General features: G+C 32.8%; 4 protein-coding genes across 8 annotated transcripts; 1 reads left to right on the top strand and 3 right to left on the bottom strand.

Annotated features, from left to right (window-relative positions):
• Nucleotides 1-18: 18 nt before the first annotated feature.
• Nucleotides 19-3,449, top strand: LOC118445585 (protein PRRC1-B). 3 transcript variants are annotated; one of them, XM_035875284.2, is made up of 5 exons: nucleotides 19-157; nucleotides 1,392-1,862; nucleotides 2,455-2,557; nucleotides 2,646-3,003; nucleotides 3,072-3,449. In XM_035875284.2, the coding sequence occupies exons 1-5, from the start codon at nucleotides 130-132 to the stop codon at nucleotides 3,183-3,185; spliced, it is 1,074 nt and encodes a 357-aa protein (XP_035731177.2). In that variant the 5' UTR covers nucleotides 19-129; the 3' UTR covers nucleotides 3,186-3,449. The 3 variants fall into 3 exon arrangements, with proteins under 3 accessions (XP_035731177.2, XP_035731175.2, XP_035731176.2); XM_035875282.2 differs by lacking the exon at nucleotides 19-157 and adding an exon at nucleotides 793-998; XM_035875283.2 differs by lacking the exon at nucleotides 19-157 and adding an exon at nucleotides 793-998 and having other exon boundaries at nucleotides 1,392-1,850.
• Nucleotides 3,450-3,584: 135 nt separating this feature from the next.
• On the bottom strand, nucleotides 3,585-9,561 carry eEF2 (eukaryotic translation elongation factor 2). The gene is made up of 14 exons (XM_035875255.2): nucleotides 9,404-9,561; nucleotides 8,157-8,371; nucleotides 7,878-8,071; nucleotides 7,380-7,588; nucleotides 7,071-7,304; nucleotides 6,850-6,963; nucleotides 6,470-6,616; nucleotides 6,011-6,251; nucleotides 5,603-5,770; nucleotides 5,111-5,400; nucleotides 4,815-5,024; nucleotides 4,546-4,728; nucleotides 4,211-4,468; nucleotides 3,585-3,942 (listed from the first exon to the last, which is right to left on the bottom strand). Exons 1-14 carry the CDS (start codon nucleotides 9,404-9,406, stop codon nucleotides 3,874-3,876), a joined length of 2,535 nt encoding a protein of 844 aa, XP_035731148.1. The 5' UTR covers nucleotides 9,407-9,561; the 3' UTR covers nucleotides 3,585-3,873.
• A 308-nt stretch (nucleotides 9,562-9,869) lies between these two features.
• On the bottom strand, nucleotides 9,870-14,948 carry LOC118445587 (uncharacterized). 3 transcript variants are annotated; one of them, XM_085664440.1, is made up of 9 exons: nucleotides 14,545-14,948; nucleotides 13,968-14,118; nucleotides 13,241-13,847; nucleotides 12,659-13,151; nucleotides 11,938-12,054; nucleotides 11,292-11,381; nucleotides 10,946-11,218; nucleotides 10,524-10,683; nucleotides 9,870-10,450 (listed from the first exon to the last, which is right to left on the bottom strand). In XM_085664440.1, exons 2-9 carry the CDS (start codon nucleotides 14,047-14,049, stop codon nucleotides 10,290-10,292), a joined length of 1,983 nt encoding a protein of 660 aa, XP_085520566.1. In that variant the 5' UTR covers nucleotides 14,050-14,118; nucleotides 14,545-14,948; the 3' UTR covers nucleotides 9,870-10,289. The 3 variants fall into 3 exon arrangements, with proteins under 3 accessions (XP_085520566.1, XP_085520564.1, XP_085520565.1); XM_085664438.1 differs by having other exon boundaries at nucleotides 9,871-10,450; nucleotides 10,524-10,695; XM_085664439.1 differs by having other exon boundaries at nucleotides 9,871-10,450; nucleotides 10,524-10,695; nucleotides 13,968-14,948.
• A 791-nt stretch (nucleotides 14,949-15,739) lies between these two features.
• Nucleotides 15,740-18,535, bottom strand: LOC146872070 (splicing factor Cactin-like). The gene is made up of 5 exons (XM_085664428.1): nucleotides 18,168-18,535; nucleotides 17,121-18,079; nucleotides 16,857-17,033; nucleotides 16,584-16,782; nucleotides 15,740-16,507 (listed from the first exon to the last, which is right to left on the bottom strand). Exons 1-5 carry the CDS (start codon nucleotides 18,398-18,400, stop codon nucleotides 15,820-15,822), a joined length of 2,256 nt encoding a protein of 751 aa, XP_085520554.1. The 5' UTR covers nucleotides 18,401-18,535; the 3' UTR covers nucleotides 15,740-15,819.
• Nucleotides 18,536-18,681: the final 146 nt, after the last annotated feature.

Raw genomic sequence — 18,681 nt, forward strand, 5'->3', positions numbered from 1 at the left:
AAAAGACAGAATAAAATATAAAGCAATAAATTAGATGTTCCTTGTGTCGTTCACCGCATCGACTACTAAAACGTATTATGCGTTATAATTGAAACGTCTGTAATTGTGCTGAATCAGAAGGCGAATAACATGGTCCAATGTAGAAGAGGCCCACGAGGTTTGTATCGACACTACATGATACTTATACTATAAATAAATCCTAAAGCTTTGAAATTTCGCACAGTCAGACAGTTATATGTACAATTTACTAGGAGCAGCAACTGAGAGAGTGCATCTATATGATACACTCGGTAATCACTGTCGAAACTAAGTCAATTAAAATTAAGACTAACCATCGAGAGATCGGTCAAGATTTTCTCTTCGTAATACTTTTGACATTTTCCTCGATAGAACGAGTATAGAACAATGATAAAGTTGTTGTGCAGATGACCTTACGATGGCGCCAATTTTTAAATCGTAAAGAAACATTTTCAAATTGAAGGAATAAACATCGACAACGATGTTAAATCGTTGATTGTTATAAAATTATATCGTTTGAAAGGATTATTTATAAATTCCTTAAGTTTTTACATTTTTCTACATTTACTTAATCAAGAATTAATTATAAATGACATTAAGATCAGAATAAAGAATTTCTGTCGACGTCGTATATTTGTTCTCTACGAAGTGCACAATTACAATTCTTTTTTGTAAACGATCTCTATCTAGATTTTTTACAATCATTTCATTTCACATAAAAGAAAATTGAAAGGAAATACCAAACTTGCATTTTGTTATTTCGTGGTGATACCGCAGCGCCATTTATCATGTGGCAACTATTGAAAATTCTTATTATTTCATTGAATATATAATAAAGAAAATTTCTCAATAAAATTTTGAATATTAGAACTGATCAAATTGTTGAAGTTTATTAAAAATGACAGACGAATCTAACGGAGAGAGTACGTTCGAGTTTGTAGAAAAAAAATCGGATGAAACTGGCGAGATTGTAAAAACTGGTTAGTGTACTTTTATTATGTATCAATACATACCTAAGGAAATTGTCAAAATGACAAGACTTGATCGTTTCACGTTAAATAATTTATATATAAAAATGTGATTTTATATATCAATGCGGTCGATTTCTATCGCAATGCTTTTAAAGAATTTATAATTATAGAAGATTCATCAACTCGAATTCTATCCATCCACTGAAAAACTTTTTTTGAACTGCCATGTTTTGTTTATGGATTCTATTTATGTGATTATGTAAATCGAAATAAAAAAAAAAAAACAGTTGACGTATAACGAATTAATATCTATTTCTAAAGAATAGAATAGAAAATATTAATAACAAAATAAGTAATATAAAAGATCTTTTAATCAATTATAAAATTTTAATTAATTTTCAGATTCATTTTGTAGCTTATCATCGTCTACATCGCTTTTAACACCTCTGGGTGTTTCAACGTCTACGGGAAATTTATTTTCAAATGTAGCACCGCCAGCAGCATTGCCCAGTTTTGTTTCAAACCCTGTTACAATTTCCTTCGAAAAGAATCTTCAAAATACAAATGTATCTGTACAAAAGCAAAATGAATTGGTTAAAAAGCAAATTGTATCAAGTACTTTGACAGAAAGTAAGCAGCAGCAGCAGCAGCAAGAACAACCAATTACTTCTGCACCTCAAGCATCTACAAATTCAACAATGGAAATGGCAGAAACACAATTGCAAGATTCAGGAATGGTTGGTAGCGGTTTGCTCTCTTGGGTAAAGGAGACTGTAGTTAATAGCAACGTTTTAAGTAAAGTTGCGGAGAAGGCAAAAAATAGCGTTAATACTATGATCACAACGTTAGATCCACAGATGCGTGAGTTCATTTGTAAGTATATTGCATGACAGCATTTGAATCATAATTAGATAATAACTCATTAAAGCTACTTTCAAATAACCACATATGTTTACTGTACAATTGTGAAAGGTTGTTTTATTGCTTTTTTGTTTCTTGCTAACGCAAAAAAAGAAAATATTGTCCAATATAAATGCTTAAGTTATATCATACGATGTGATATTAATATGTACATATTTGCGTAAACACATATACAAGTTATTTTTGATTAATCACTGCTTAGAAATAAATTATACATAATGTATTTTTGCTCTAAGTCAATATTTATTAATTAAAGAAAATTTCTTTATAAAAGAAAGATTTACTGACTTTTACAGTCCGTTTAAACGTCAATTATTTATATCTCATATACATGATTAACAATTGAAAACATTTGAATTTTTTTTTAATTTTCTGAAAATGTATACTACTATTATCATAATAAAAATTAATACACACAAATTAATACTGTGTGTACACAAATATAAAAATTTTTTTTTTTGTATGTACGTCGTTAACACATTTAATATGCCAATTATTAACGTACAAATATATACGAATTTTTTGCTACAAATGTACGTTTTAGATTCGGGCGGCGATATAGAAGTCGTAGTTGCTTCGGACAAGGATGTTAAAATAAGTCCAGTACGTCAAGCTTTTCAAGCAGTTTTTGGTAAAGCAACGGTTACGTAAGTATGAAACGAAATAATATTATTCTATTCAATCACCTTTGATACATTATTGATCGTATTGTAAGAATACATTATATTATTATAGTGGTATATCGGTGGATTGTACTGCCATAGCTATCCAACCAGTTGGTTTTGCTGCTGGTGTGAAGGGTGCTGAAGAGAGAATCAACTCTGCACGTAACATTTCATCTTTGCCAAAGGATATTCCTATTATCGCCATTGAAAATTTTTTACTAGAAATAGGTGAAGACAAGTGGTATGATTTAGGAGTGATTCTTCTTAATGATCCAAAGCACAATGTAAATCTTCAAACGTTTACTCAAATGACTCCTGTACCAAGTCAAATAGTTGCATTAGCACAGGAAGGAACGCCAGAAGGTTATCCTCTTAAATGGTCTGGATTATCGGTTACAGTTGGGAGTTTAATGGCCAACAGTTTACAAGTATGCTATTAACGGATTATTAAATGTATTTGAAAACTATTTAAATACATAAATTATACAATTTGTAGGTTTCTCACAATGAATGGCATCATGCATTAACTGGGGTTTCAAGAAAAGACGTGATATTTTTAGCAGTTGAATCCCTTGCTGGAATTTATAAAAATACAATAAATCCTGTCTAATAATTTAAATCAATGCCGTCAAAAAGTAAGAATTTGTAAATATAATTATATTAATACAAAAGATAACAAAATACGGTTCAGGTCGTTAATTAAATAGAAAGTACGAATCAAATATAGTTTAACAAATTGAAAATAAGAAGGATAAATGTCTATGTACAATGGAAGGACAGGTCATCGTAAAAATTAATCAATATGCGAAATAAGTATAAAGTAATTAACATTCTAAGAAAATTTTAAAATGAATAAACTAATTAATAACATTGACGTTATATTTAATTTATATTTATACGAAGATATATATATATTAAAATATATGAGAAATAATGTGCATTCAGGAAAAATTAAAAATTATAAAAACCTTTGAGGACATTTTGTGATGGATTTTAAGTATATTACCAGTAATATTTTTTGTTTAATCTTCTGTTTAATCTTTTTATATTGTTCATGTTCGGAAAGGTTACAATATTGTTGCGATTTCATGATTGATAAACAGAATTGCTGATCCGGAGATTTTTTGGGACAGTTAACAAAAGATAACATTAATTTCAATAAAAAAGCGATGTGAAGAATTTAATTCGTTTTGACACAAAAAAGTTTCGAGGGGGCTCTCTTTTGTGTCAAAATGAATTATAATCTCCGTACATCGCTTCTTTACAGCGCATACGGTGTGTAAATTATTAATTATCGGTTACAATTTATCCAGATATTGACTCAAATCTGGCAATCCCTCTTTCAAACCCTTCCTCTTACGCGTGTCCTGTTGAACAAAACAAAGAAACATTTTTTATTACAAAATTTGTAATACTTTGTACATATACATACATGTACATATATACATACATGTGTGCATATACATTTATATTTATGTATGATCCCCTATTCAGACGAACTAGGAAGAAAACTCTAGATAGCCTAAACTGAGAGCAATTGCTTTCCCACGAAATTAAAAATGATAATGCATTTATCTCTCATTATCATCAGTTATGCTCGTGGGCAAACTTGATCTTGGATTGATTTATATTTACCTGCACAACTTGGTATGGTCGAGAGGTCGGTTCCATTGGATCACCTGGTAAGATTTGCCAGTGATCGAATACGCACTGGGGAAAGGCTTGTCCACCAGTATTAGAACGTAAGTCAGCAGTAAAGCCAAATGATTCATTTACAGGAAGATAGGCTCTAACTACGAACATTGGAGTACCGGCCACTTGCTGTTCTTCGAATACGTGACCTCTTCTACGGTTCAGTACTCCATAAATACCACCAACAGCAATTTCAGGACACTGTAAATATAAATCAATATTATCATTCATCAATAGCTACTTTGTAAATAAAGAAATATGTATTATTAAACGCATACTTGAATTTCACATAAATAAACAGGTTCCATGATTCGTGGCGAGGCAGTGAGTAGACAGGCATAAAGGCAACGTCTTGTGGTAGGAATGATTTGTCCACCACCTCTGTGAATAGCATCAGCGTGTAACGTTACATCGTGGATGTTGAAACGAACACTTCGCAAATTTTCCTCCGAAAGAACACCCTAAAATGAAACGGAATTAATATATCGATGAATAAACTTATATATATGTAGGGTCTATAGAAACACATATAGAAACAAACACACACCTCTTTTGTTGCCCATTGGAATCCAGCTACAACAGAGTCTTTGATTTCATTAAGATATTGCACTCCTTTAGAGCAATCGACAAGAATATTAGGACCAGTTCCGTCTGGTCCAAAGCACCAAATTTTTCTTGCTTCGGTTACGTCATAATCGTATCTTTCATTCAAGTATCGTGCACGTATTTTGAAGTCATCTCTTGGATTTACTTCGCCCTGTAAATAATAATACGTTAAGTCCAAGTACAATGCATAAAAAAAAAAAAAAAAAAAAAAAAAAAAATTGAACGGTCATCACATACATTGTCGATATCTTCAGCAAGACCATCAGGCATTGGACAAGCCATCATGAAAAGACGGTTATGTTTATTAGGAGATTTCGATAAACACATTTGATTAGATTTTTCGGAAATAGTTTCTCTGTATGATACGACGGGATCAGACTTTTTAATAGGTATACAAGCATGATCTTCTTCAAGATCTTTCAAACAGATCTCAAGATGAAGTTCACCAGCACCGGCAATAATATGCTCTCCAGATTCTTCGATGATACATTGCACCATAGGATCCGATTTCGCAAGACGCTTCAAACCTATTTCAATGTTTATTATTAAATCAGTGATGTGATAAACATCACAAAGAACTTAAAATCACAAAGAACGTATAAAAATCAGATTTTCAATAGAATCATTGTTTTCTTTTCATAACCCAATGCTCTTTTTTATATCATCATTAATTCTATTATATTAACATTTGTATATAAATGAATACAATGAAGTTATAAAAATACATACCTTCAACCAACTTCGGCAAATCTGCAGGATTTTTGGGTTCAACTGCTACACGTACGACAGGAGAAACCGAGAATTTCATCACCTTCATATTATGCGCATCTTTAAATGTGGTAATCGTACCAGTTTTTACCAAGAACTGATCAACACCAACAAGCCCACAAATGTTACCTGTACAAAAATATTTTTTATATCATTGAAGTTAAACTTGTAGATATTGTTTTCTTTTTTTTTTTTAATTTTTACATCAGATGGCCGTTCTATTTTATTTCACTTATAATCAATACAGGTCTGTGAAGAAAATCATCATAAATTTAAGAGTAGAAAATAAAAAAAAAAAAAAAAATAAAAGAAAAATTCTATACAAGTCGTTTAATATATAAAGAATTTAGATATTTACGATTTACTAACCAGAAGGTACATCTTCGATCGCTTCAACATAACGTCCCATCATCAATATAGTACGTTGAATAGCTTTCTCGTATAGATCATCTTTCTTTCCGGGTTGAAAATTCGGTCCCATTATACGGGCTTTCATACCAGTACTCACTTTACCAGAGAATACACGTCCGAAAGCATAAAAACGTCCCTTATCAGATGTTGGTACCATTTTAGATACATACATCATGAGAGGTCCATTAGGATCACAATTCTGTAAAAGAAATAAATTAAATATGAAACATTTCGAACTTGCTTTAAATAACATTCATCAATAATTTGATTAAAGTAATTATTGTCAATCAGTTTGTTCTAATTATCTGTCATTAAATTTCAGTACAGGTCTGTGAACATAATCATCATTTGGAAATATTTATTAAACTTTTAAATTATTAATGGGCACAATGAAATTAGTATGACATGGACAATCACCTTAATACCAATGGCAGCTTCATCATCGAGCGGTCCTTCGTACAACATTTCCATACGATACTTTTGTGCAGTTACTGGAGAAGGTAAATGAATTGCAATCATTTGAAGTAAAGCTTCGCCGGCTGGTAACCACGATCTCATAACAACCTGTTAAAAAAAAAAAGAAAAAAAAAAAAAGATAGCTTTTAATTTCAAATACGAAATATGAAGTATAACAATAAAAAAAAAAAAAAACAATCAAGTTTCTTTTCAGTCTAAGTTCGAATTATCACTCACTATCAATCAGAAGAGGTGTCAGAAAAAAAGTAGAGAACAATCATCATGAAATTGCTTATTGCATTACGTATTACGTATAAATTGATGATAAAATAATGATATACCTTAAGAAGTGCTTTCCCATCCTTATCCTTATCTTCTGGTTTTAAAGAAATACCTAGTTTCTGTAAAAGTGTATCTGCTTCTTGTTTTTTGAAATTCATAATACAATCAAATACCTACAATAACGTTAAAATATAATTATAATAATAAAACAAAGGTCGTAATACTATGTATAGAATGTTATGCATAAAACTTATATTAAAAAAAAAAAAAAAGAAATTACCTTGTAAATTGGATCTAAGACATACATACAGAATGACCGTTTGTTATCTATTTCCTTTTGTTTACTCCACTTCTTGGTTTTTGGATTAAAGAAAGATTCTCCCCATAATCTGTTCATAAGCCTAACAACATCTATTTTGAATTTTTCTGCATACATTTCGGAGAATTGTTTTAAAGTGAAAGCCCAACCATGAAGACCTGAACCAAAACCTACAGATCCTTTGCTTGGATCTACCTATTAGAGAGTAAATAAATTAGTTCCGTTTAAGTAAAAATATTGAAAAATAAATTCTTTAAAGACGATACTTACTCTGACTTCACCCATAGGTCCATCGTCATCGGAGTACGTTGCAATAATGACGTTAACATTTTCAACGATACGTTGGAATGTTTGATACAAGTCTTCACTATCAAGCTGTAATTCTAATAGGGCACGGTCCATTTTGTTCATGAATAAAACAGGCTTAATACGTTCGGCGATGGCTTGTCGAAGTACAGTTTCTGTTTGTACACAGACACCTAAACGATATTGCAAAATGTTAAAATTATGCTTCACTAATACCTCAAATATATTATAATTTTAATTGAATATATTTGTAGAAATTGTGTCTTAGCATATTAGTAACGAACATAAAGATAGAGGTTCACTAACAGCGTTTCAACACAATTTTCTTCATTCTCCTTCCATTATAGCACTATCAACATTGTCAAAGTAAATTAATTAATTTTTACAAATCGATTAACGCACTACAAAGTGACACTTGTTGTGCTGGAAGGAAACATATGTTATAAACATAAAATAACATACCGGACACACAATCAACAACAACAAGAGCTCCGTCCGTAACACGAAGAGCAGCTGTAACTTCACTAGAGAAGTCTACGTGGCCAGGTGAGTCGATTAAATTGATCAAAAAACCTTTTTCATCTTTATCGCGTTGATCGGGATTCGTTATAAAGACTAAATCTTTTTGCTCGAGTTCGAAGAACATAGATATAGCACTACACACAAAAAAAAATTATATTATTATTACTACTGTTATATAATTTTTAATCATCGATGCGCCTTATTTTGATATCCACTTACGTCGATTTAATAGTGATACAACGCTCTTGCTCATCTTTACGCGTATCCGTAAATCGTGTCTCACCAGCTTTAGCTCCAGCGATAATACCAGCCTTTGATACAAGGGAGTCAGTTAAAGTTGATTTTCCATGATCTACATGAGCAATGACGGACATATTCCTAATGTTTTTCTTTTTGTCCATCATGGAACGGATCTCGTCTACCGTGAAATTCACCTGCAACAAAGAGTAAATCCAATATTGAATTTAGAAGAATCAATACAATACAAAAATTTTATATCAAAGGACAAAGTCAACAATTCATTTATTATTACGTCGTTGTTATTATTTTAATACTCTAAAATATCGTATATTATTAAACTTCACATAACTGAATGTAAGAAAGTAATTGAAATAGATAATAAGGTGTTTCTATATATCGCGAATAAAACAAAAATGAATCTATATTTAAATACCTACAAAATTGGATATTATTTTAATTAAACAGAACTCTAAACGAAGCTTATCCCTGGAGGGAAAAAAAAAAAAAAAAAGAAAAAAGAATTCTTAAATAATTTAGATACTGACCATATTGAAAGTAAAGCCTTGTATATCTTGAGAAAAATATACAATGCAGGTATTCTATGATTTACATTGAAAGTAAATTATCCATTCCAATGTGGAAAGCTTGACGTTTATTTTATTTATTTAACGTCTATGTATTTTCTTATCGATGAAGTCCCCGAACATAAAGCAATAACTATTCCAAATTTTTACGTTCGTATTATAGACGCCTATATTAAATTTTAGTATATACTCTCAATTTTATTTGGATACCCTTTTATCATACATCCAATTCAGAAGGCGTCGCTAAAAGCTTGCCTTTAAAGTCGACGATATTTCCTTCTGCGCACGTTGACTCCCATAGAGGAGAGCCAAAGAGCGTTCCATGACACGTTGCTTTTACAACGGCAGACGGAACATATTTCGATGTCGAACATCGACGAACCTCAGCTCTTTCGATGTGAAATTTATCAGGAACTTTACGGCACATTTTTTTCAGGATACCGAACAATCTTTGTCCAGGAAGATCCTTCGCAAGGACTCGAAATTTCTTCACGAAGGAAGTTGCGCAATCCGAAGTAATCAGCCAGTTTACAATTTATCTGAACCCAGTTGAGAACGCGTCTTCAAAAATATTTACACCTCTGCACTTGGCGAGTCACAAAGATTCGTTTATACGCGATACTTTTTAACAATCGTACGTACCATTTTGGATGTTGTCCGATGTCCGTTGCTGTGGTCAGAAATATACGTGCACCAACAATGGCGGACTCCCTGGGAAAGAACAGGAGTTCTGCGAAAGGGCAGAACGTTTAATGTGCTACAGAGGGAGTCTTCGCATTTCAAGCCATCATTTCGACCAATCAGTAAGTCTTAAACCCCGCCACGTCGACTTTGCTGCGTGCGCATCGAAGATGCAATTGCATATGACGCTACACGCATGTAAGAAAAACGACATTATATACAGGCTTTTTTCCATTACATATACATGTATATAATATCTTAACATTACACGGACGCTCTCTAGATTTCAGAATGCCTTTAAAGATATATTCATAAATGGCATTTCTAGTAGGTGCTGCCCTCTATACATTAAGCTAATCTTTTATCTTTGTTAATGCGAATAAACGATCGTTTTAATGCAAAAATTCATAATTGCTTTATAACACATAATACTTGCACTTTATTTATTTTACACAGCAAATATCATTTGATAATTCAATCGATCTATAAAATACAAGAAATCTAATAGTATCTGTCTAACACACACGCACACACACACACACACACGCCCACGTACACGCATCACGCGTGCGCGCTATAACGAATGTATAGAATTAAAAACGAAATTAACTTAAAAACAAATTGTCGATACTAGTCTTGCAACATTCGAGCTATTCAAACGAATATCACCTATATTCGTTTTGTCATACAATAAGTCCTAATATCTGCATATTTCCAATAAAATGTGTCAATGTTTGTTTGTTCTTTTTTTCTTTTTTACGTGTGATCAGCGATGGTTATCGTTACTGTTATACTTGACAGATGCATTTATATGTATTATGAGTTTTTAAAATGTATGATGCGACCTTTAACGATTTCCTTTACAGCTTCTTTCATGAATAGTTACACGATCAGGATTGAAAGTTCTTCCACAATTTTTACATGGAACTAATTGATTAAGATGAGTCTTCCAATTAGCTTCTGCCGTCGCAGATATGTCTATTACAGTATCTCCCGTAGATGGATCCTCTGTAAAAAAAAATACATATATAATCAAAACTAAAATTAATAATGGGAAAGAATTTATGCAATCGATACCGACTCGTATAAATAACATCTGGCTTTTGCGGTTCCTTTCTCCTTTGTTTAGGCGATAATTTGTTGTTCTCCAAATGCCATTTTTTCAAACATTGCGGTTCATGTATGGCTATGCTAATGCTTCCAAAATCTCTGCCGCATATGTAACAGGTGATTGTCCGTTTCTGTAATATATCCTAAAATCAATGTATTATCCATTCTTATGATCGTTCATGTATCTTCTTCTTTGTTGTCCAAATTATTAACAGCGTTATATTTATTAAACGATGTATGAAACCACGCAATACTATCTAATTATATAAGAAAAAAGCGAATTTTCATAAGTACTTTATTTTCATTAGTACTTTTATAATGAAATGAAATGATACAAAACTGAAATTCTTAAATAAACCGAATACAATAAGTGTGCTTTCCTTGATGACTCACCCCATTAGGGCTGTATAAAGAATTTTCCTGCAAGCTCGTGCTAAGGGAAGATTTTTCTTTATGCGACGAGCCCCTTCTTTGCGAGGTCGTTATCTGCTCTTCCTTTTCCATTTGCCATCGTTTCATACATTGTGGCTCGTGAATCTTTATGCTTCTTGTGCTGAAATTTCTAGCACAAATCTGACAAGGTACCATAGGAGGACCGCTTCGGGCAGAGGTCATCGAAGATTTTCCAAAAACATCTATTTTCTCAGTTTTTTCTTTATCCAAGTTCTGTTATCAAAAAGATAAGAGTTTAGACTGGAAATGATCGGCATAATGCAAATTCTATATTTTATTTACTGACCTTTGGACTGGCTTTGCAACTGTTCGAATGAATCAACAAACGTTCTGGCAAAAATGTTCTTCCACACTTCGAGCAAGGAACCAATTGCATCTATAACGTACGATTGATATATTAATAATACAATATTATTAATAACAATAAATATTGTATTATAGATTAAATTGAATAAAAATTTAAGTGCGAAATTGCACTGTGAACGAGCGAATACTTTTTCCAATAGTCGCATTGCGGCTTAGAATTTTTTTTATTTAATCATGGTCTCGATTTTCCCTTAAGGAACGAAGCGCATATCATCAATCTAGGTCAGCACCTTGAACACGATAGGGTTGAACCGTGGTGCGTGACCAGACTCGTTCTTTCTCACTCTTTCTCACTCTTTCTCTCTCTCTCTCTCTCTCTCTCTCTCTCTCTCTCTCGTATGCACTACACAAATAGGCATAATAGCGGTGTTCTTATAGGACTTTCTTGTCTGATATAAATGAACTTAATATATGCTGATGAGATTCTTAAGTGCACCCTTCTACATAATCAACACTATCAACCAAATGAAATCAACTCGATCCAACGTGAACGGTCGTTAATTGTCTTATCAGAAACATTCTATTTAACAAGCTATCTATCATGTGTTAATCGCATTGATAAAGACCTGACTCTCTTCCCAAGCAACTGCATTCCATTCTGAATGATCAATTGGAACTTCGGGTCGTTTAGGTTTAGGTCGTCTTTGGGAGATCGGCAAAGAATTATTTTCTCGTTCCCACTTCTGAAATGCAATAATAATTATTAATAAAAAATTAGATGTGTATATTTCAATAATTTATATAAAGTTATGTCGTAATAATCTAAAAAAAAATATGTAATTCAATGTATATGTATATACGTTCACGTACATACGATATGCGCGTATCGATAATTGGTAAGAGTATATAAAGATGATGACGTCATTAAAAAAAATCGACACGAGATAGGCGAAACGATCAGTGTCTCTCATATATATATATATATATATACACACACACACACACACACACATATATATATATATATATATATATTACATATATGATGAATTGCGCGTCCTATCGTAGGCGTGGATGTCATTGTCGAGGTCATAAGAGACATATCGAACCACGTGTATACATTGCATAATGCAGGAGAAACTACGATCCAACAACGATACTTCTCTATATAGCTTTTATACGATAACAATCTTTTGAACGTATCCGATATGATCTTGGACAATACTCAAGTGCGCGCTTCCTCATCGATTTTTCAACCTTGACGTTTAGCATTTCAGCTTTACGATGACTGACATCAAATGACATTTTTCTATAAAATTGAAAGTATATTATATAAATTAATCTCACCTCCATACACTTGGGTTCGTGAATGGGGAAGCCAGCAGTGCCGAATTCTCGACCACAAATGTAACAAGTTACAGTTTTTGGTCCTCTTCTTATCGGTGCCGAAGACGGTCTCATTGATCGATTCGATCGCTCTTCAGAAATAATCTCTTTCGTTTTAACATCTCGAACGGTCATAGCATCATCCGGTTTGTTTGTTTTATTTTTATCGCTGCGAAAATTCAATGGCATCGGTTTCTGAATGGTCTTTGGTACCGACACCTTGGTCTTCGACGATACCGACATAGCAATTTTTGTTTTTCCAGGTCTACCATCCTTCGGATGACTGTGAAATCTTTCGGGTTGATCCGATCGTCCGCATGTTCTACACGGTTCTGGAACGTTTTTGCTCGTCAGATTCGTGAAGACCTCGACGTCGGCCGACATGTTGGCTCTTGAATTTTTTTTCCTCAACGACGATAGCGTTTGAACTTTGATCGGTCCGTTCCCGTTGTTTCTATGAAAATAAATATAAAAAGATATAAAGAAAAATAAAATTCCTAATTTAAAAAAAAAAAAAGAAGTTGCTAATCGAAACGCAAATACCTGTTGTTGTTATTATCGAATCTTTTAATGTCTGGCGATAATTTCTTTTCGAGATTAGAATTTTCCTGATTGATTAGACGCGACTGCTTTTGCATCTTCGTCGATTCCGGAACAGTATCGATATGAGAAAATCTCGCATCGAAGATCTGCTCGAAGCTACGTCGTTTCTGACGTAAAGCTATGCGATCGTTCCAAGCAGGACGAAGGTGTTGGTGCTGTTGTTGTTGGAGACCGAGAAGAACAGTTTGACGACGACGGTTGGAAGGGAAAAAGGCGCTAGTCGAGTTGCCCCCACTAATCGTCTTTGTCAGCTCTTGCTGGTAACGCGTCATAGAATCGCAAAATAATTCCTTACTCAGCAAGGACATGTCGAGTTTGTCGACTAGTTCTGGATTTAGGACGGTAGGTTTATCAAGATTTGCAGTTTTCGGTCGCTCGATCTCCTCGTAAAGAGGCTGAGATCGTTTTATCTTTGGCGGCCAGGTACTCGTTTTTCCTAACGACGATCTCGTTTGCGAACCATCGCTATCTTCGTCGGTAGATCGACCTCTACTGCTGTTACTGCTGCTGTTGCTGTTCTTATTCCTATTTTTCGTCCTTTCGGGTGCTAAAAAATGATTTTTGTTCTCTCTCTCTCTCTCTTTGCTTTTTACTTTTTTTATATCTCAGTTTTCATTTACGCAAAAAAAAGAAGAAGAAAAATGGATCGTATAAAAAATTCAATTACCTCTACAATTTTCCAAATTGTCCCTTATTATCAAGAAAGTCTTCTCGGGTAAAAATTCCATGGATTCTCGTTTCCACTTCATGATGATTTGTTTTCAGATGCTAATATCGAGAATTTCAGTTAATTGAGGTGATCCTCGGTGATTAGAAACCTACAAAACTTACATTATTATTCGATATTTTGTTCCTTCTTCTTTAATGTACATAAGTTTTTTAATTTGAACGAATCAGAGATTTTTTCGATGATAAAGAACGATCAAGTATGTCGATTACGTCGAAATTTCATTATTGTCTTCGAACGATAACGAAAGAAATCTTTTTAATATTCCGAATGTTCAATAGTGAACGATCTTTTTGTAACGCGTTGTTTTAAAGAGACATTTATGGTTAATTTAGATGTACAGAAGAAAATTTGTTTATCCTTAAATTCGAGCGCTCCCCTTCACGCGCAAAGCCGGTTAAATCGTGCTCGATATATAATCGTGTAATCGTTCTTTTGTTTCGAAGAATGATTAGTTGGAACATTAAACTTTTTCTAACAACGTGTTTACTTAGGCTAATGCAAATATTTTACGTACATTTACGACATATATGTAGGTATCATCGTTTCGATACGATTATTATATTTAGCTTGTGAAAAGATCGAATCGAATAGTTTAGATATTCGAAAAAAAAAAAAAAAGAAAAAAGTGAACGAGTCTTAATGCCCTCAAGATCTTCCAATCGAAAATAAATATATTTTTCTAAATGAGATACATGAAATAAACACAGAGAGAATACATTGGATGAGTTCGATCGCGTTCGATATGAGAATGTCGCCTTTGAAAATTCTTTTTTCTCAGCAATCTGTACTACAACGACAATTGCCAGTTTTCTTTTCTTTTGCTTTTTTTTTCCCCTTCAATTGTGCGTAACGTTAAAAAATCGTAAAAGAAAGGGGGGAAAAAGCAGCCGTGAACACACGTCTCCGTAGTAGCGAATTACGCGGTGCACTGAGCTTAGGTTTACCTTGCCATTGGCTTTATATATATGTAGTGCCTATTACGTTTCTCACTGATTGTGAGAATGTATTTGCGGTGAAAATACAGGTGGCCGAGAAAATCGATCCAACGAGCACCATTGAGCTCGTTTCTGGTATATGTACGTATTTTATGTGACTTACCCTTCCGTCATCGGCTCGCTAACGCCACGAAACATTCAATATTTCAAGCCTTTAGAACGTTCAAACCAGAACACTGACAGTTTAAAGACATATGTTCTGTTTACAACTTATCATAAAAACTTGCAAATTTTTTACTTTCTAGTTATTTATTTGTTTTATTTTTTTTTCTTTATTTATTTATTTACTTATCTTTTGTTTTTTTAATATATTCACGAAGCAAGATTTTATATTATGAAATAAATGCGAATAAAATTCTATATACATATATTAGACCATATTATACCATATGTCTTTTTTAAAGAGTTAAACAAGAAATTAATATAGACTCAGATATTGCAATGTTTGTCAATAATATTATGTGAAAAAATTAACTATAATATGGGTGCTATATTCATTCTAATTATATAACAATGTAAAACTTTCTAAATTTTATCACTTTAATATTGTAAATGCGGGTATGCAAATGAGAAGAAATCGTTTATTTCTTTTTTAATAATTTCTTCTATTATCTTATAAAGATTAATATATATTTTTTTATAATACATTTCATTAGTTTTTTTTTATTTTTTTTTTTTTATTTTTTTTATTTATCATAAGTATAATCTTAAAAAATGTGGTTCTCTTTGCTATAGTATAATTAGTAAATTATATGTTTATTTACAAATATAAATAAATATAAAATCCTAACATATTATCGTCGATATCTGTATCGTTTGAAGTGAAACCACAATTGAAAAATATTATTATGAAATTGGCATCTAAAACCTCTTTTATACGAATATTCCCATTCTCTATTTACAATCTTAAATGCAATATCTTCGTAAGGAGGACCGGCATGAAAACGTAGAATAGCAAAGTCTTTATTGTCGGCACATGGAGTCAAGAAATATTCCGGTGTTGTGTTTTTGTCTATGAGATCAGGGTAAAATATATTGAACTTGTAGCCTTGTACAATTTTCGGTGGTGGATTATCCATGTCATAATGCGTTTGATTATATTTGTTCCATTCGAAACCTGTGTGAACTCTATTAAAATATCTTGGTTTCCGTGGCCTATATTTATCGGACCATAAATAAATTTGTGCTTCCAATGATGATTCTACGCTAAATTGTGCCTCATCCGAACCCATGTTTTTCCTTGCTTCTCTGTGCATAGCTTGTTCTTCTACGGTCATTACATTTTGAACTTTACGTCCAGTACTTAATACTTGATTTCTAGCATATTCTAAACGTTGATTATCGTCCTCTTCTAAAGTAACTATCGTTCCTGGTTCTAGTTGAGAATAAGGTATATATTTAGGCGAATAACCACCTGTTTCATATTCACAAAATGATTCAGATAACATATCATCCGCTGCATTCCCAGTTTCTTGCTCGTCCCTACAACAATCACACGAAACGATACTTAATATAATCTAGGAGAAAAAAAAAAAAAAAAAAAAAACGTGACACGTACTCTGACTGACTTTCTTCGCTCTTCTCAGCAACATTATTGGTAGTAGGTTCTTCTTGTTTTGTAGAATGCTCGCTTGGCGCTTGAGATCCTTCTGCTTCACTTTCTGTTCTAGCTACACCCTGTTCAGCGATCAAGACCTCCAATTTTTTACGTAAATTTTCTTGATGCCGATCCCTTAATCTAGCTCTTGCCATATGAGCTATAAAGATAGATTAATTTTATAAGTAAATAAAAAAATATATATGTAATTTATATCAAGTTAGTATGTAATACCTTTTAATTGCGACAACAGACTTTCCCAATAACCAATATCAACTCCTTCTGGCTTTCCAGTAATTTTAGATTCAATTTGTAATTGTAATGATTCTAGCTGAGCTGCTGTTTTTCCTTTGAAAATAGCAGTAACATCTTTTGCCACAGATGCATGAATTCCTTCTCTTCTACCAACAGCTATAACAAAAAATATATGGTTGTTAAATAATTTAGCTACATTAAAAATTTATATTACAATCTTTCATATTATCTACTATGACTTACCTACTTCATACTCTGATCTTTCTAATTTACGTAATTTATGTAATTCATCTTCCACAATTACAGTTATGTCATTCCAATAATCCAAATTCTTTCCTCTTTCTAATTCTTTATAGACTTTAATGTCCTCTATGAGATCCTCCAAATCTTTAACATGTAATCCTCTTAAATATGTATACGGTTCATGCATTTCCACAGCATCAACTTCTTCTTCTGCACTGATATACTTTGCAAGAAGATCTATTGGTTTTGCACGACCATCCTGAATCCTAATACGCGATCGTAATCTTGCTTGCTCGAGATGGAATTGATCCTCTTGTCTGGCCCATTGTTCCAATTGCGCCGCTTCCTTTCCTCTCTGTAATAACGTCATTTCTTCCTCTCTTTGTTGTCTTTCCAATTCTCTTTCTTGTCTTCTTTTTTTAACCTTTTCTAACTCTTTCCTATTTTCTTCTTGTTTATGCCTATTTCTAGTCTCAAGTTCTTCTCTACTAACGCCAAGTAAACCTTCTTTTTCTAACTTCTTCGACCATACAAATGTTGACAGCAAATTTCCATCTCCAAATGGATTATCCGTATTTGTATAATGTAAATAATCGTTGTCCCAACCCATTCTTTCTTTACGTTTTCTTTCCTTAGCCTCCTTCTTTTTTAATCGTCTTATTCTTTTTTCCTCCGGGGTCTCTGCAGCTTTCATCAATTCCTTCTGACGTTTACGTTCTTCTATCTGTTTCTGACGTTGTCTCTGTAATTTTTCTAGGAGTTTCGTTGAGTTAGAGGACGAATCCGATGAAGACAAAGAAGAGGATTTGTTTGATTCATTTGACGAAGACGACGACGACGACGACGATGACGACGAGGACGATGACGACGTCGACGACGACGACGACGATGACGATGATGACGACGATGAGGAAGATGAAGAGGACGATGAAGATGATGACGATGAGGATGAGGATGATCTGTAATGTATTAATATCTGGAGTCAGTAAAAATACGTACGTATTATAGGTTAGAATTAAAGAATTTCATCTCCAAAAAGTAATTTACCTTTTTCTGCTTTTATGCTTGGACGATTTTTTCCGTGATTCTCGTGATCTCGATGAATTTCGATGAGTCTTGGATTTTTTTTTTTTAATATTCGATTTTTTAGTATTTCTATGAGATTTTGAATAGCGTTCTACGTCATTATCGTATTTCCTATCATAACTTTTGTTCCTCTCTTTGTGTCGTGTGTCTTTTCTCGATTTTTCGGTATTACTTTTATGAGAAACTTTTTCCATTTTATTGTATTATTACACTTACGAAAATATTATCGTTATTAACACTACAACGTTTTACCACAAACAATAAATGTTCATTAACGTCAAATCTGGAAAATTATTCTCCAGATGTCGCCATGTTAGCATCAATGCAACAGTGCAACTTTCGCTTTCAACCAACCTTATCTGAACTTCCGTATAGATATTCCGTACGTGTGTAGATTATATAATTTAAACTAAAAGTGGATATAAAAATAAATAATAATAATGTATAAAAGGCAAATATTTCATATGAATTTTTA

Source organism: Vespa mandarinia, unplaced genomic scaffold (assembly GCF_050613455.1).
Source record: "Vespa mandarinia isolate Hongniang unplaced genomic scaffold, ASM5061345v1 scaffold_58, whole genome shotgun sequence".
NCBI classification, from domain to species: Eukaryota; Metazoa; Arthropoda; class Insecta; order Hymenoptera; family Vespidae; genus Vespa; species Vespa mandarinia.

Bases quoted from the DNA above. Each gene is read 5' to 3' on its own strand.
- LOC118445587 (XM_085664438.1), bottom strand. From the start codon at position 14,049: ATGAAGTGGAAACGAGAATCCATGGAATTTTTACCCGAGAAGACTTTC. The intron at 11,382-11,937 runs GTCTTTATCAAT...CGTACGTTATAG, and splicing joins TTGCTTGGGAAGAGAGTCAG to ATGCAATTGGTTCCTTGCTC. The intron at 11,219-11,291 runs GTCAGTAAATAA...TTTTGATAACAG, and splicing joins GTTGCAAAGCCAGTCCAAAG to AACTTGGATAAAGAAAAAAC.
- eEF2 (XM_035875255.2), bottom strand. The intron at 6,964-7,070 runs GTAATTTCTTTT...ACGTTATTGTAG, and splicing joins TCTTAGATCCAATTTACAAG to GTATTTGATTGTATTATGAA. The intron at 5,771-6,010 runs GTTAGTAAATCG...ATTTTTGTACAG, and splicing joins GATCGAAGATGTACCTTCTG to GTAACATTTGTGGGCTTGTT.
- LOC146872070 (XM_085664428.1), bottom strand. From the start codon at position 18,400: ATGGAAAAAGTTTCTCATAAAAGTAATACCGAAAAATCGAGAAAAGAC. The intron at 18,080-18,167 runs GTAAATTACTTT...AATACATTACAG, and splicing joins AAGCATAAAAGCAGAAAAAG to ATCATCCTCATCCTCATCGT. The intron at 17,034-17,120 runs GTAAGTCATAGT...TTTTTGTTATAG, and splicing joins AAGATCAGAGTATGAAGTAG to CTGTTGGTAGAAGAGAAGGA.
- LOC118445585 (XM_035875282.2), top strand. From the start codon at position 917: ATGACAGACGAATCTAACGGAGAGAGTACGTTCGAGTTTGTAGAAAAA. The intron at 999-1,391 runs GTTAGTGTACTT...ATTAATTTTCAG, and splicing joins TGGCGAGATTGTAAAAACTG to ATTCATTTTGTAGCTTATCA. The intron at 2,558-2,645 runs GTAAGTATGAAA...ATATTATTATAG, and splicing joins TTTGGTAAAGCAACGGTTAC to TGGTATATCGGTGGATTGTA.